Source organism: Grampus griseus (genome assembly GCF_964374135.1).
Source record: "Grampus griseus genome assembly, chromosome: 19".
Taxonomy (NCBI): Eukaryota; Metazoa; Chordata; class Mammalia; order Artiodactyla; family Delphinidae; genus Grampus; species Grampus griseus.
In genome coordinates, this window is record NC_139013.1 from 11,178,325 (window position 1) to 11,195,080 (window position 16,756).

Sequence of the window (16,756 nt, forward strand, 5' to 3'; positions counted from 1 at the left end):
GTGGATTGTGATCTCAGGAAGGGGGCGCCTGGGAGAGGCGCTGGGGCTCCGCCCAAGTCCCAGGCAAGGTCGGCGCTGACGGGAGGGAGAGCTGGGGGAGCGGTGTGGGCGGGTCGTGGGCACAAGACTCCACTGGCGGCAGCATCCCTGCCCCTCCTCCGAAGCCGGCCATGGTGCCCCCGGGGAGCAGGCTCGGGCCCTGAGCTCCTTCTCTGCGCTCAGAAGCCCTGCCCTGCACAAGGGGGTGCGCAAGTTCTCTCCGGGGAACGTGGGGAGACTCGGTGAGATAGCCAGAGGGGGGGAAACAAGGCGGCCGCACTCCGGAAGCTGAGGGCGCTGTGAGGACGGTTAGTCCGAAGGCTGGTAATGGGGGTCTCAGCCCAGAGGCCTGTGTCCCCCGGAAGGGCTGGGCCGCCTCTCTCAGGACTGAGGAGAAGAGGGTCATCCGGGTCTCTCAGTGCCACGGCTGCTCGTGTGCTTTGGGAGGGCGGGGAGGAGGGGCGGGATGGTGCTTCTGGTGCTAAACAGCGGCCTCCCTGGGCCTCCCGAACCCAGTCTCAAGGGACGCCTTCACCACAGCGCCGCCACAGCCAAAGCCGCCTCTCCGGGACCCTCACAAAGACAGCTAAGTGTGTGCGCACGCGCGAGCCTCGAGCCTCCTCCGTTTCCCGCCTTTTCCGAGGCTGGCGCCACGCCCTCTCTCCCTCCAGCGAGGCGATGCGCAGCTCGGGACCAATGCGCAGTCATTGATCACTCTTAGGTCCACCATCCACTCACTTCCATTCTCGCCAGAAAGGAGAGGGCAGAGAAAAGAACCCTGAGAAAGAGAATAGGAGAACTAGAGGACAGAAGGCGGAGGAAAGGGCGGGGCTTCCCCCTCCAATGGCTCACAGACAGAGCTTTGCCTCAGGCACTGTCGCCCCGCCCGATTTCCAACTGCCTGAGGACCTGGCGGGCCCCTCGCCCCTAGAAGGAGGCTCAGCAGCAGCCTTGTCTCCTGCTCCAGCGGGTGGGCCGGATGCGTTCTAGATGATTCCTATGTGGCAAGTGCAGTGGGGAAACGACGCTGACAGCCAACACATGAGAAGACCCAGGCTTCCCCGCTGGAGAGACCCCCGCGGGACTCCCCACTAGTTTGGCCAGAAAGACGCTTTTGCCGCCTCCAGGGCTGCATTTGTTGTTGGTCCGTGGTCTGTTCGATGCGCGTAAGGGGGCGGGGCCAGGCCTCAGTCCTTAGCCATGGGGGGCGGGGCCCCGCAATGGAGTGAAGCCCGGATTGCTCTTGGGGCGCGACCCAGAGAGGAGCAAGTCCGGGACTGGGTGGTGTTGGGGGCCCGATAGCAAGGATTGGCCCTAGGGGCCGGGACTGGCGACTGGATTCGGCCCTGGCCTCTGGAATTAGCCCCGGGATCGGGGACCACATAGGATTGATGGAGTAAGCTAGGGGGACGGAACCGCCTTGGTCCGTGGGGCCCCGACCGCGAAAAGGGCCCAAGAGGGGTCCAAGAGCCGTAGGCGCCGACGGTGGCTAAAAGACAAAGCCAGAGGTGAGCGGGCGGGGGTGGGCAGCAGCCCTGAAGGTACTTTAGACATCCTATGGGAAACTGGGGACCGAGTGGACTGACGTCCTGCCACAGGAAGTGGGGGAGCCCGTAGACTGGCTCATTGCCGCCCTGTGGGGCGGGCGTGCGGGGATAATCCACTGAGAGAAGCGGGTGATGTGAGAGGGAAATACCACACCCAGCAGAGAGACTATCAGACATCCCAGTACCATCTTGGGAGGGGAGTCCAGAATGTGAGTGTCCCGGACCAGGATTCCTCTTCCGGCTCCGGACTCACTGTGTGACCGTGGGCAACTCCTGCCCTCGGTGTTTCTAAGGTGGGAAATGGTTCAAGCGCGATTTTCAGGTATGAGTCACCTTTTTTTTTTGGCCACACTGGGGCATGAGGGAATCTTAGTTCCCCGACCAGGGATCGAACCTGTTCCCCCTGCAGTGGAAGCGCAGAGTCTTACCCACTGGGATGCGTTAAGAAGTCCCAAGTCTCTGACACTCTTGCGACGGTAATGAGGAAAAGGTTTAGAAGCTGTTGTCCAAAAAGGAAGTTTAGGGGTGAGTCAGGGAAAGGAAGGAGGAAGGGGTGCCCCATAGTGGGGAATGCCTGGAGGAGGGGTGCAGTACAGCTCCACACAGCCCTGTCCCACCATCCTTCATTCAATCCGCTCATCCATTTGTTGTCAGTCCACCTGCCTCAGCCTGACTGCCCTAGGACCTAACTTCTTGACTCCTACTCCTAGGACTAAGGGGCCCTGGGTTCGCTTTGGACAGACTAAATTTCACTTGGGAGAAGGAAGTGTTGTCACCTGGGTTCCCTAGGGGGTCACATTATTTACAGATCTCATCAGGCTGGAGAAACACTGACAGACCAACAGAGATGCTACAAGCCTCAGGCAGAGGCACACATGCAGTTCTTTCTGGATTAGGAGTATGTGTCAATCCAAGTGAGGACCTTTGGGAATTTCCTGTGCAGAAAAGAAACTGACATAGCCCCCAGGCCCAGAGACCCCCAAACTCATCATCTTCTCTGCCATAGACATCATCATCAGCCAAGGTTAGAACTGGAGTTGGCTCCAGACACACACAGGAAGGCTCAGACAGGCTCAGAGCTCAGACTGGGCCCAAGGCCATTCCCTGTCACACGGCAAGACACAGCCTCACCAACAGGACAGTGTGCCCAGAGGCAGCACACACCATGGTCAAGAACGGGCCTTGGAGGGCTTCCCTGGTGGCGCAGTGGTTGAGAGTCCGCCTGCCGATGCAGGGGACACGGGTTCGTGCCCCGGTCCGGGAAGATCCCACATGCCGCGGAGCGGCTGGGCCCACGAGCCATGGCCGCTGAACCTGCGCGTCCGGAGCCTGTGCTCTGCAACGGGAGAGGCCAAAACAGTGAGAGGCCCGCATACCACAAAAAAAAAAAAAAAAAGTTGAACTCATAGAAACAGAGATTCAAAAAATGGTTGCCAGGGGCTACGGTTGGGGGAAAATAGGGAAAAGTTGGTAAAAGAGTACAAACTTTCAGTTATAAGATGAATAGGGTCTGAGGATCTAATGTATAACATGTTGACTATAGTTGATAATACTGTATTATATAACTGCAATTTGCTAAGAGAATAGAACTTGTGTTCTCATCAGAAGAAAGAAAAGGGTACGTATGTGAGGTGACGAATGTGTTAGCTAACTCAGTGGTAGGAATCCTTTTACAATGTATACATATATCACATCATCATGCTGTACACTTTAACTATATTGCAATTTTGTCAATTATACCTCAGTAAAGCTGGAAAAAAAGTGGCCTTGCAACCTTGAGTCTGGCTGGCTCAGAACATGTCTCACTCACGTACCACATGCCCTTTGTATCCACGTCCATTTTCATTTAATAAATTTTTTGCACCAAAAGCAAAACACAACAAACAAAAAAACCCTAGCCAGATACTACCACAGTATCTGACTCATACCAATGAGCCACGCTTCTAATTCATAAGGCCTTCATTTTATTTTTTTTAATGGAAACAAGTCTTCATTAAGTAACTTTTAATATCAGAAAAATAAAACTCTCATAATTCTCTTTACAGCAAATATATCATATCAGTGTCAGTGCTCTGGCCATCTTAAGTTAAAGGTGCTTTATCATAAAATATATGGTTTTAAACTTCACTCAAATTGAATTTATAATCCCTATGACTTCCCTACAAGGCCTTCATGTTAAAGGGGAGGAAATGGAAGCCCAAAAAGGGAGAAGGTTTGGCCAGGATCTCCAAGTCAATGGCTGAACCCAGGCTAGAACTCACGTCCTCAGGAGGCAGCGGCGAAGGGGAGTGTTTAGGTTTCTCCTGCTTGCTGGGCATGATTCTGTCACTTTGCCAATGATCCTCCTCCCCAAGCCCCCTGCGCACTTCACAGCGAGCACTGCCCATTACCTGCCCCTCCCCTCCGCCTCCCTGGACACGTCTGGCCCTCCTCAGACCTTTCACGCCTCCACAACCCTCATGGACCACAGGACAAGGCAGAAAGGCAACTCCGTAACTTTATTTCACTATGTGAAGGGGTAGGGGTGTTTGGTCCAGCTAGATCGTCAGTCCCTGAAGGCAAACAGAAGGCCTAAGAGGATGCCCCAAGCAGGTCTCCCACTAGAGGGCTCTGCACCAGCAAACTGGGCCTTCTCTAAGATGTTGATGGCCTCAGTCACTCTGATGCTGCCAATATGGTGAAATTGGGATAAAATATCGGTGTTTTCACGAGCACAGCCCATGAGGAGGAAGGTGGTATTGAGATACCCTGTAAGGAAGAGAGCAAGGAGTCAGAGACACTTTCAAGACTCAAACATCCTACCCCTCCTTCCAGACACCCCTCACAAACCAGGACCCCTGCTCTCCCACCAAACACTCAGGTACCAGGCACCTTCTCCCCTCCTCCTTGGAATTATGTGCCACAACCCCCATCCCCCAGGACCCAGACACAGGACCATGGGACCTCAGTCCCACCCACCTCCCTCAGAGACGGGAAGGCAGCAGGCCTAGAGCAGGCATCTGAGAAAGAAAGTTTCTCTTCTCTCACCTGCCTGAAATTTTAAGGTGGAACTGTAACACTCAGTAGCATTGTTGGGGCAAGCCTCGGTGGTGACAAAATTTGGGAGGCAGTCCTTGGAGTGCTCGCCCACACAGGTTGGGCAACTATGGGAAGAAGATGCTAAAGTGTTAGGAGCCTTGGCCTTGAGTTTCACAAAAGGATCCATGTTGGTGAGGTTATTGCAGAGGTATGTCCGGCAGACACGGCTATAGGAGGCAATGGACAATCCGGGCGGCGAAACGAGGTAGGAGACTTGCGGGGGGTAAGATGAAGCTGGGCTGCAGCCTTTAAAACCCACAATTCCCCTTCTGGTCCCTGTGGGGCAGAAGATTGGAGAGCTCTGATCAGTGTCGCTGGCCACACCCAGTTCAAGCTCCCAGCCCACACCCTGCTCTTCCTGCTGCCCCATCACCAACTTTGCCCCTCCCCCACTGTCCTCTCACCACTCAGATTTCCCACGTCTCATCTGCCTCTCCTCACTCTTCTCCCCACAGGAGCCCGTCTGCGCCTCTCTCCCTTGTATCCCAAACTTGTCTTCTCTCCCAGAGTCCCCCTCTCCTCCTGGGATCTGTCCACCTCCATTGTGTCCTCTTATCCAGCCCACACCACAACCAGCTGGGTCCTGCCCCTCTCCTGCCGATGTCTGGATGCTGTTCCCAAACATATAATGGGGTAGATATCTGGAACTCAAGTCCAGAGTCCCTGGGTGCTAGGAATGGAGGTGGGGTCAGAAGACCAAGCAAACAAAATGTCGCAAAGTCACCCCTGTTCACCTGTCTCGATGAACACCAGCGTCTCCTCACAGCCCTCATTCAGTTTACACACCATGCTCCTCATCAGAAGCCATTGCCAGTTATGGAGATCAACAGCTCTGAAGAGGGAAGATGTTGCTTCATAACACAAAAGAGCTCCAGCCCCTAAAGAGAGAATGTTCTTCCAGTCACCTGCCCCTCACATTGCCTTCTCAGCCCCGAACCGCCAATCAAGAGCTCAGCCTCCACAGACCCTGTCTCCCGAGGGACCCAGATATGCAGCTTTCCTTCCCCCAGTGACATGAATCCAGCCCTCCCATCCCAGCCAAGAGGGTCCCTAAGGGTCCAGCCACAAAGGACATACAAGGCAGAGTGGAAATGGCCCCTAGGAGACAGAGCAGCTGCACGGGGCTCAAATGCTGAGGTCCCATGGTCCTGTGTCTGGGTCCTGGATGCTGGGCCTCGGTCTGGAACCAATTTCAATCTAGGTCTCAAGCTCAGTTCTTGTCAGCCTCTGGGTCACTGTTTCTGGAGCAGAAAGTTGATTATCATTTTCATTAACATAGGCTCCCTGAGCCCTTCAGGGACACAGGTCTTCCCATCTCCATAGTCTCTCTTCCAACCTAACCCGAACCCACATTAGCTTCTCAAATCCTGACTCTTCACTCTCCTGCTTAGGTTCTGCCACTGGACATGGTGCTGAGCAGAGGACGCTGGCTTATTCAAAGGATCACTATCATACAGGCTATTCTCCATCCAGAGGCAATGAGGTCAGAACAACAAATGTGTGTGTAGGAGTTAATCAACATATTACTAAATAACCCTTGACTCGAAAAAGAAATTAAAAAGTATTTAGAACTGAATAATAGCAAACATACTACATGTCACACACACACACGTGCATGTAAAATCTGATGAAAACTGAGTAAGGCCTGTAAGTTAGTTAAGAGTAATATACCAATGTCAATTTCCTGCTCATATACTACAGTTATACAGAATGTCCCTATGGGGAACTGGAAGAAGGGTTTAAGGGACTCTAAAATTTTTGCAACTTCTTGTAAGCCAATAATCATTTCAACATCAAAAGTTTTTTAAAATACACATCAAAATTTGGGACTCTGATTTCTAAATCAATATTCAGAAGTAAATTTATAATTTAAATACATTTATCAGGAAACAAGAAGAATTACAAAATGTTTATGAATTAACTCAAGAAGTTATATGAGACCACAAAGCATCCCCCAAAAAGGGATAGAAATAAAGATGATGACAGAAATCAATGGAATAGAAAACAACAAAAAAGTATTACAAAAGACTAATATTCATTCTTCGACAATATTACTAAGATAATTCTCTGGCAACTCTAATCAAGAAAAAAAGATGCAAATAAAATACAGAATGAAAAATAAAAATTAACAGACATCACATGTTCTAAGAATAATAAAAGTGTCATTAACAACTCTACATTTATAAATTTGAAAACCCAGATGAAGTGGATAAGTTTCTAAAATAATATGAAGTGCCAAAATTGGCATAAGAGCGCATACAAAGTCTTAAAACGAGAATGGTCAAGGATCTCAGGCAAATTGACAAGAAAAAGAGAGCAACCCCAGCAGGCGAATGGACCAAGCATATGAAGAAGCAATCTCAAAAACAAACCAGGGGGCTTCCCTGGTGGCGCAGTGGTTGAGAGTCCGCCTGCCGATGCAGGGGACACGGGTTCGTGCCCCGGTCCGGGAAGATCCCACATACCGCGGAGCAGCTGGGCCCGTGAGCCATGGCTGCTGAGCCTGTGCGTCCGGAGCCTGTGCTCCGCAACAGGAGAGGCCACAACAGTGAGAGGCCTGCGTACCGCAAAACAAAACAAAACAAACAACAACAAAAAAAACAAAGTCTAACAAGCATATGAAGAAACACCCCAGCTCAGCAATAATCAGAGGAATACAATGTATCCAAATGTGCATCTATCAGACTGGCGAGGGATCAGCAAGCTGGAAAACTATGAGCATTGGTAGCACTGTGGGGCTACAGAGACCCTTGTGCACTGCGGCTCATGGGGTCGTTGGGGCCAGGGATAGGGTCCTCTTCTGGACCCTGAGGAAGGGAGGAGTTCTGAACAGTGTCTCAGACCCAAAGCATCATTCATTGTGGGGAGGAGTCTGGCAATACTTAGTCAAATTAGGCTTACAAAGAGCCATCTCTGGTATATCCTAGGTACACATAACAGAGATTTCCACCTTCAACTACAAAGGAACACATGAGAATGTAGCATTATTATGGTGACAGTGAGCTGAAGGCAATGTGGGCGTCCCTCCCTGAGACCTAGTGAACATGCGACACGCAGGGGATGCACACCATGGAATAGCATGCAGCAGTTAGAAGCAACTGGTTAGCTGTACGCATCACATGCACTGGATGGATCATAAAAACAGTGCTGATTATTTTAAATAGTAAATAATGTCATTCGCATAAATTGAAGCATCATGCACATAAAACACCGCACATCTTGCAAGAACACACACAAACTAAAAGATATGCATTAACCACCTGAAATGAGTGCCTATGCAACAGTTAGAGAATAAAAGTGGGGAACTGGGGATTACTGGAAATAACTAAAACACTGTAGGTTGTACAAAGTTGATAGACTTTGGACTCAAAGACAGACCAACGCTGGAATCTTTACCTCTCCATTGTCTAGCTGTGTAATCTTGTGCATCTTATTGAACTCATTTATAAAATATATTAGTAATATATCCCATAGAGTCATTGTTGAAAATTAATAAGATTATTAGTATAAAGTGCCAGGCAAGAGCTAAGCTCTCCAAAAATGTTGGTCCCCCTATCTCTCTCTCCACTATCTAAAGGTTTAATGTCAATTGCTTCAGCTGGCATTAAAGCATTCCACACATCCTCACCCTTCCTCCCCCAGACTGGCCCCCAACAACCTTTCCAACTTCGTCTAGTACTGCCCCCCTGCACAGCAGTCCAGCTAGAGGTCACTTCTGCCACACTTCTCTGTCCAGAATACCTGACACAGGATCCGTAATCCAGAAATCTGCGGCAAACTAAGAGGCCAAGACCAGCAGAAAAGATGGGACACAGGAAGGGGAAATGAAGGCTGACAAAGGATCAAACAAACGAGTTGGACCAAGAAGAGAAGATGGCACACACCTGCCTGGGAACGCAAAACAACGGGACCCAGCAATCTGAGAACAAGCACGGACACAACCAGAAAAGAGTGGAATGAAATCCTCAAGGAAAAAGGGATGGAGTGGTGGTCAGAGGCGATGCTATCCCTACAAAAGAGAAACCACACAGACAAGGAGGAGCAAACTGTTGGAATGGAACCTTGCAGGGAGCAGAGAAAGCACAATCGGGAGCGGCAGAAAAATGAGGAGTGGGGCACAAGGACCGGGTTCTCAGGGGAGAGAGGAGACAATCTTAGAGGCTCAAAGAGAGAAAAGGAGACAGGGCAGAATGCATAGAGAAAAGGGGACACCACAGAGAATGGGGAGGGAAACCGTGAGATGGGTCTAGTAGAGATGCACAGAGAAGGCTACAATTAGAGAGTGGAGCACCGAGAATGGGGTGCAATCCGGGAGAAAGATGAACACTGACGGTGGAAAAGGCTAAAAAGACAGAAAAACCACAGAAGCGTCTCGGGAAGCGAAGAGGAGGATGGGAGGGGCAGGGGTCCAGGCTATGAGGGAATGAGGCACGTGGAGAAAGAGGTTCCGAAAATCAGCAGGATGAACAGGCAGAGAGAGAGAGGCTCTCAGAGATGGAAAATGTCAGAGTTAGCAAAATCAGCACCAGCGCGGACGATAAGAGACACAAGGAATGGGGCTCAGCGTGAGAAGGTGGGACCCAGGAAGGAAACAGGGATATCACAGCACAGGGAACATAAAAGGAGAAAGGTAGATCGGGAGTTGGGCAGCGGGAGAGAAGTGCGAAAGCACGGGCATCCACACAGCAAAGAGTAACCGCCCGCGCAGAGTCGAAGACAAACGCTCAAGAGGCGCCGTCCCTGCAGTGCTGGCCGGAGGGTGAGACTGCGCGTGCGCGGGAGGGCGGGCCGGGCAGCCGTTCCTGGGGGGGCAGGGCCAGCCTCGTCCTGGAAGCGTTACTCGACGCCCCATTGGCCACCTCCCCAAAAAGGGAAAGAACAGTCTGGAAGGCAAATCACGCAAGGAGGGAGAAGTGTCGCGAGACTCAACTCGACGCTCTATTGGCTGGCCTGATAGTCTGGCGCGAGGAGAAGCGGGCCGGAGGTAAAGGGGCGGGCCGTCAGTGAAGGATCTTGAAGCGCACTGGTCGCCCGCCTCGGCGGCAGAAGGCGCCGCTTGAAGCTCATTGGTCCTTGTAAGAAGGGGCGGGAAAAGTGGCGCGAGCGAGGCCATTCCTCACCCCACTGCCCCACCACCTTCTTTCGCCTCATCCTGAGTCTGACTTCGCTCGAGGCTGTGGTAACCGCGGCTGACGACGCGAACGCGACCCCGCCCCTCCCGTCTCTTCCCCTCCCTGTCTTGCGCTGGACTCCCTGCCGCACACAACGGTCGCCTCCCCACTAACGGTCCTCGCGGCCCCTTCGCCCATCCCCCACCGAGGCCCCTGGGCGCGCTCCCCGAGCCCCGAGCCCTCCCTGGGACCCTGGAGCAGGGCGAGGCCGCGGGGACAGCTGCAGAAGGGGGTGCACGCGAGGAACAGATGCATGGGGAGGTGTGGCGGGCGCGGTTCGAGGCTGCTTGTTGGGAATGGGCGAAGGCGCGTAAAGGCCGGGCGCAGCGACGGCGCGGGATTGCCTTAGTTTGGAAGGCGTGTGGGTGCAAGAGAGGAATTTGGGCCGTGGGGAGGGGGCTTTGGGCCTCGATCAGGGCCTGGCACATGGAAGGGGCTCAGTAAACCTTTGCTGAAGGAATGAAAATAATTCTTGAAAGTGAGGCAAGGGATCCATGAGGAAGATGTAGTTACTGAGGTGCAAGGGAGTGGTCTGATTAAAAGGGCTGCGGGGGAGAAATTGAATTGCAGGGCATACGTGAGGCTAAGAATTGAAAGGGGAGCATAAACGTTATGTGTGGGAATTGGATAAATGCAGGAGGGAGGGATGATAATTGTTGAAGAGAATGCCGGGGAAACTGTGGGAATGGGGTGTTGGTGGAAGGCGGGTGTAAGAACTGCTGCAGAGGGCGTGAGAGTGCGCGAGTATGCCCCAAACTGGGATTTCTGCCTGGAAAGGAACATGTGAGCGGAGAATAATGTTTGGATCGAAAGATACACAAGAAAGGAAAGAGAGAGGTTCTTGGGAAAGATGATGCCTGAGGAAAGTGAAGAAGGAGAAAGCCAGGGGAGACTCAAGGGTGACAGCTGAGTCCAGGAGTGGGCGAAATGGAAAAATCCTTCAGGCGTGGCCTCCCAGAGGCAAGAGGGCTGGTCAGGAGAGGGCCCACGTGTCCACCCTGACCCCCCACTCCTGCCCCTAGATACATGGAACCCAATGAAATGCCTGCTGTCCACCACTGCCCCTCAGACTCTGCCACAGGGGGTGAGACTAGAGCCCCCCAGGGCGGGGAGCTCGTCCCCAGGAGAGTTGTCAGTCGCTCTCCAACGTGCGCCCGCTGCCGCAGTCACGGTGTCACTGCCCACCTCAAGGGCCACAAGCGCCTCTGCCTCTTTCAGGCTTGCAAGTGTCACAAATGTGTCCTCGTCTTGTGAGTATGAGATCCAGGGAAGGGAGAGGATGGGCCTCGTCCGAAAGGCGGCTGACCTGCCTTCTGACTCGCCACCCCCTCTTTAGGGAGCGCCGAAGAGTCATGGCTGCCCAGGTGGCCCAGCGTAGGCAGGAGGAGGCGCAGCTGAAGCGGCACCTGGCTCGGGGGCAGATGAGGAAAGGGGCGGCTCCTCCCAAAGCTCCCAGCAGTGTCAAGAAGGGAGTCACTCAACCAAGGCTCCACCGTGAGTGTCTCTGGCCAGGGCCAGGGCAGGAATGTGGGCAGGGAAAGCCTAAGTAGGAAAAAGAGTCCCAGTCCTGCCACTGAATTGGTGCGCGACCTGGGGCAAGGTGTTTCTATTCTCTGGGCCTCACCCTCCCCAACTATAAAATGTGATTAAGTGTTGGGAGGATGTGGTGAGGTCTGTGGGTAGAAATGGGACCGAGAGATAATTCAGTTTGGGGTTGGAGTGGGATGGCCCTCAGGAGAAAGAGCTCACCAAAGCTCTCCCTGGTCTCTCACAGCTGCAAAGGAGAACATAGCACCCCAGCCTCAGACTCCCCATAGGGCAGTCCCACTGGCACTGACACCCCCTGAGAAGGTAAGGAAAAACTGGGCCCTGAGGGGACCCCTGTCTTAGCCCCTGCCCAGATCCCTTCCTGTATGCCTTCAGCACCTGGGTTCTAGGTCCAGCCCTGAATTGCTGTGTCATCTTGGGCAAATCACTTCTATTCCATGGACAAAATGAAGCGGTGGGATTTTATGGCCCTTCAAGCTCTAAAGTTTTGGGGTCCTACCTACATCCTGGAACATACCCATTCCTTCTCCAGCCTTGTACCTGACTCCAACCTATGCCCCCTGCAGGAGAACTCCCAGGGGCCTCTGCTGCTCAGCTGTCCCCCAGAAGCCTTGCCTTTGCCCCGGACTCCAGTGCCTCCAGGCCCTTTGGCCACTGGACACTGGCTGCCTCCAGGCCTTTCCGTACCAACCCCAGTGGTGTGCCGCTTGCTATGCCAAGAACCTGCTGTCCCTCTGCATCCTTTCCCTGGTAAGATGAATTCAACGTTAATTCAAGAGATATGTGAATGACTAGGTACCACTGTATCAGAAAGACAAGAGGAAAAAGATACAGGGTGGGAAGAGGGAAGACAAGCCATGACCTCTGCATACGCTCTGCATTCTCTTACCCTCGTTAGGCTTTGACCGTGGCACTGCCCTCTGGCTGCCCACTCATGGGCCCCTCCCAGCCTGCTCAGGATCTCGCCCAATACTGATGGCTCCTCTTTCTGGAGAATCCCAAGGGCCCTCTACCCTGCCCCACACGTGAGTAGGGAGAAAAAGATATGTGTTTATGATGTGCCTAACCCTGTGCTGGATACCATAGTAGATAAAGAAGAAGAAAAGGTCACAGGCTAATGGGTGAGGCAGAGCTCTCCTAGGTCTGCCATTGCCTAGCTGTGAACCTTTGTACAAGTATCTTTACCTCTCTAAGCCTTTTTTTCTGTCAGTAAATCAGAGACACTACTACTTCTTGGTAATAATGAGAATTAGCAATAATATATGGAATACACCTAGCACAAGCCCTGGCCTTAAACAAGTAGTGGCTATTAAATCCACTTAAACAGATAAGATAGGGTTGAACTGCCTGCTGAAGTGGGGGTGGGGTGGGGGGGCGGGGGGGGGACGACATGCTGCTAAGAGCCTCAGAGGCCTAGAAGAGAGGCCAAAGGCCATTAGAGAAAGCTTCCTAAAGGTGAGCCAAGCTGCTCCTCAAGTTCCATAGCGATTGGGGAACTAGGAGGGAAGGAAACCAGACTCTGGTAGGGCAGGAACAGTCACCTCAATCCCTCTAGATGTTTTGTCAGGTTTTTTTTTTTAGCGGACACCAATTATTTCCCATAATCCTCACAGTAGCCCTGGTAGGAAGAAGCTGACAGATATTTTCATTTTACAGAAAACAAAGCAGGCCATAACAGAGGAAGGGACTTGCCCAAGGCCACAAAGCCTAATGACCCAGCAGGCACTCAGATTCCCAGATCAGAACATAGCAAAATCCTGCCCCTGTTTCCATGTGTACCTGTCTTTCCATGTTTAATCCCCCTGGCATCTTTTCTCCTTATTTCCAGATGCTCGACTCTGAAACTTCAGCCCTGTGGCACCCCAGACCCGCTTCTGCTGCAGCCACAGGTCCTGGGGAAGAATTGGGACCCAGGACCCTGGGAGGAAGTTGAGCTTGGGGAAGGGAAGAGTAGGGGATAATGAAGTAACCAGGGGCAGAGGGAGCACCTGGAGGGTGGGCAGAAGTGGGGATTCCCAGTCTGCTTCTCTCTCTTTCCTTTGCAGGCCCCCAGAGCCTCTCGCCTGGACTGGACCTCTGACCCCTCAGAGTGGCAGCTGCAGTGGGAGGCAGCCGAGGCTCTTATGGGACTGAAAGATTCGTTTCAGGCTCCCCGCCTGACCCCTTCTGGTCCTTCCAACCATGCCTGGATTTCCCTGCGCCACCCCTGTGGCCCACCAGGTAACCTGTTCCTTAAAAGGAGGGGATGGGATAGGCATGACTGAGAAATGGAGGTACTGGAGTAAGCAGGGACTAACCAAATAGATCAGGAAGTTCAAGATCCCAGGCCCAGGCCCCAAGCTTTTCAACCTAGCCCCTGGGATTACAGTTGAGAGTTATTCAGTGAATCTGTTTTATCCTTTTTGTACTCAAAAGCAAATGTCCAGTGCCCTGATGTCAAGGAAAGTGAGGCCCTGAGAGAGGCAGGGACTTGCCTGAGTGCATATAGCAAGACAGTGGCAAAGCCTGTTCTCCTGACTCCAGCCAAGGTTTTTTCTCTGGACCCAAACTGCCTGCTGAAGTCTGGAGAGGGACTGAAGAGCTAACAAGGGTCTGGCCTGGAAGGAGATTTGATAACTGCCTTCAAGGAGCTTCCATTCTATTTGGGAAACCTGGATGCCTTCAGAAAGCTCAGTGACAAACCTGGAGAGAACTAGAGGAATCTTGAGGCATGAGAAACACCTATGGGGACAGAGAGGGAAGGCTGAGATTTCTCTTGTCCAAAATGGTGGATTGGACATGCTGTGTGGGACTAGAGGGACTGCTGGAACAGAAGCAGATGAGTATGGAGGGGCTTCTGATCATGGAGGTCTGGCATGCCAGGCTTGGGCATCTAGACAAGCACCTGTACATGAAGGGGAGCAAGGGAATGTTTCTGAGTAAGGGGCATATTCTGAATCCCTGAGCTTTAGAAAGACACGTATGGTGGCTGTGATGGAGGGATTGGATGAGGCAAGACTAGAAGTGGGAAAATCAGTGAGGAGGAAGTGTTTGCTATAATCCAGGTGAAGAAAGATGGGCCTGGATTAGATGGGGTAAAACGAGAGGGTTTGCTGGGAGGGGAAATAGATGTGACCTGGTCCTGCCCCCTTCCTTCCTGTCTGTAGCTCCTGCTGAAGAAGGAGGATTCCAGCCTGTTGTCCCCTCTCTCTGACCCAGTCCAACCCCCTCCGTGGCTCTACATATTGGGCATCTGGGATCCATCTCCCTCCTGAGCTAGAAGCCCAGAGGTGGAGGCCTCACTGGGGTAGGGGGGCAACAGCCTGCAGGCATTGCATATTTGGTATTTTACTGACAGATTTATGCATGGAATTTAATGTAGCACAAGCTTCAGGCTTGTTTTAAAGCTCTCAGGTGCTTTGTTAGCTTTTGGCTCCTTTTGTAGCATGGCCATTTCCTTGGCTGAAGGGGGATATTCTTTTACCTTCCTCGGATCCTGGGACCTTTTAAAATCCCCAACAAAGAGAAAGTTGTGCAGTTTAAGTTAACCAGTATCTAAATAGATTTTTGCATGAGTTCACGTTCCAGGGTATTTATTTGACGTGTGATTCTGTATATACCTGTGCACTCATGTCTGTCTCCATGCATGTGAAAACAGGAGAGAATTTTCATTTTGTGCCTAGGTTTGTGTGAGTAAGCAAAAAATAAACCTGTATTGTTTTAAGCCACTGAGATGTGGGGATTGTTTGCTACCGCAGCCTAACCTAGTTTATTCTGACTGACAGAAAGGACTTGTTCAATTCACTTCCCAAAGTGAAAATCAGATATTCAGTAACTACCACAAATAACTACAAACTTGGATTTCTTTTTATGGCCAGATAAGAAAGAGTGGTAGGCAGACACGGTAGGTGATTCACTGACTCAATAATTAAGTGACTGCTCTGTGCCAAGCATGGACGGTTTCCAGCTGCCCAGAGGGGCACAAGTGGAAATACCTCCAGGGCCAAGCAGATCATATAAATGAGTAAAGAAGGCCAGAGGAGCCCTAGAAAACTGAGAATGCATGCCCTACCTAAGAAGGTAGCTTCCTTTTGGCCCTAGTGGATTGTTGCCAGGCAGGAACGTGGGCTCCGGATTGCCATATCTTCTGATTTTTCAAGAGAAGCTGGAAAACTAGATTTCTTTTTAAAACATCTTAATTTTCAAATGTTGGCTCAGTTTTCTTCTTTAAATCCTATGTAGGTCAAACAAGACATATCTTTAGGCCAGCTTTAGTCAATGGAATGTCAACTTAATGCTAATCTAACGTAACATTTTTCAAACGGGGAGACTGAGACCAATCAGTACAGGAAGAATCAAGTTAAGTCTTTATCAAGGGTTTTTCCTGAACTAGAGAGATTCATGTATCTAAGTTCTGAAGGACCTATAAAACGTTAGTGACAGTTATTATCATTTATTGAGTACACACTCTATGCAATTCACATATATCCTCACAGCAACTCTGTAAGCTATGCACGATTACTCCAATTTTACAAACAAAGGAACACCTTAGAGAGATAAAGTGACTTGCCCAAGTATTTTAGTGAAAATTTGTAGGCAAATATTGGAGAAAGGTTCCTTCCTTGCCAGGCCCCAAATCAATAGGTAATTTTTATAATACATAGAGTGAAAAATTCAGGACTCCAGGAGACAGACACAAGTCCCGAGGGTTTTTCAAAAAGTCTTTATTTTTCTACTCAAGATAGCAGTAAGTAATAATGTCTTACTCACGTTTGTTTCTTAGTCCTCTGCTGTCAAGTCCTTCTCCTTGAACTGTTCCAAGCACGTGAAGACCTGGTGAGCTATTCCAAAGATATGAAGACTCGGAGACCCCCATCCCCATTTCTACTCTTAGAAGGGCCAAACAGAAAGTTCAAGGGACGTGCCTGATCACTGATTCTTTTTCCTAATGTTACCTACACCTCTTTTTATTCAAGATAATTGATGGTGATGGCATCCAATTACAACTTGCTCTTTTCTAGTTTGGGGCCTTGAGAAGGTGAGCTGCTTCTAATTCTAACATTACAGAGCAACAAATCTCCAACACTTCCCAGGACTCAGTGCAAGATAACCAAAGCCCAAAGTCTGCTTCACACCTTCCTTCCCTGACCTTGTTTTAACTTAGATGTGTGATTGACCCTTAATAGACCTGCCTAAACCTTGCTGTGCCATGCTCTCCCAGTGACAGAAAACCAAGCCCACATAGTCAAGGGGGGAGGGAAGCGTTGCAACATGCAACGTGGCTAAGACCCTGCTACTCAGGGCTGACCAAAGGTCCCCAGTACACCAAGCTCACACAGCTGGGAAGAGTAAAAGAGAAAGTATAATTTGAGGTTAAAGGATGACATGAGAAAA

At 51.1% G+C, this 16,756-nt stretch overlaps 2 protein-coding genes across 2 annotated transcripts; one reads left to right on the forward strand and one right to left on the reverse strand.

Moving 5' to 3' along the window:
- Positions 1–4,131: 4,131 nt before the first annotated feature.
- LYPD4 (LY6/PLAUR domain containing 4) lies at positions 4,132–5,808 on the reverse strand (the record flags this gene model as incomplete). Its single annotated transcript, XM_082677494.1, has 4 exons — positions 4,132–4,334; positions 4,614–4,940; positions 5,399–5,542; positions 5,742–5,808. The coding sequence occupies 4 exons, from the start codon at positions 5,806–5,808 to the stop codon at positions 4,132–4,134; spliced, it is 741 nt and encodes a 246-aa protein (XP_082533620.1).
- A 5,053-nt stretch (positions 5,809–10,861) lies between these two features.
- DMRTC2 (DMRT like family C2) lies at positions 10,862–14,576 on the forward strand (the record flags this gene model as incomplete). Its single annotated transcript, XM_082677493.1, has 8 exons — positions 10,862–11,085; positions 11,172–11,329; positions 11,610–11,686; positions 11,953–12,133; positions 12,282–12,408; positions 13,212–13,272; positions 13,429–13,603; positions 14,530–14,576. 8 exons carry the CDS (start codon positions 10,862–10,864, stop codon positions 14,574–14,576), a joined length of 1,050 nt encoding a protein of 349 aa, XP_082533619.1.
- Positions 14,577–16,756: the final 2,180 nt, after the last annotated feature.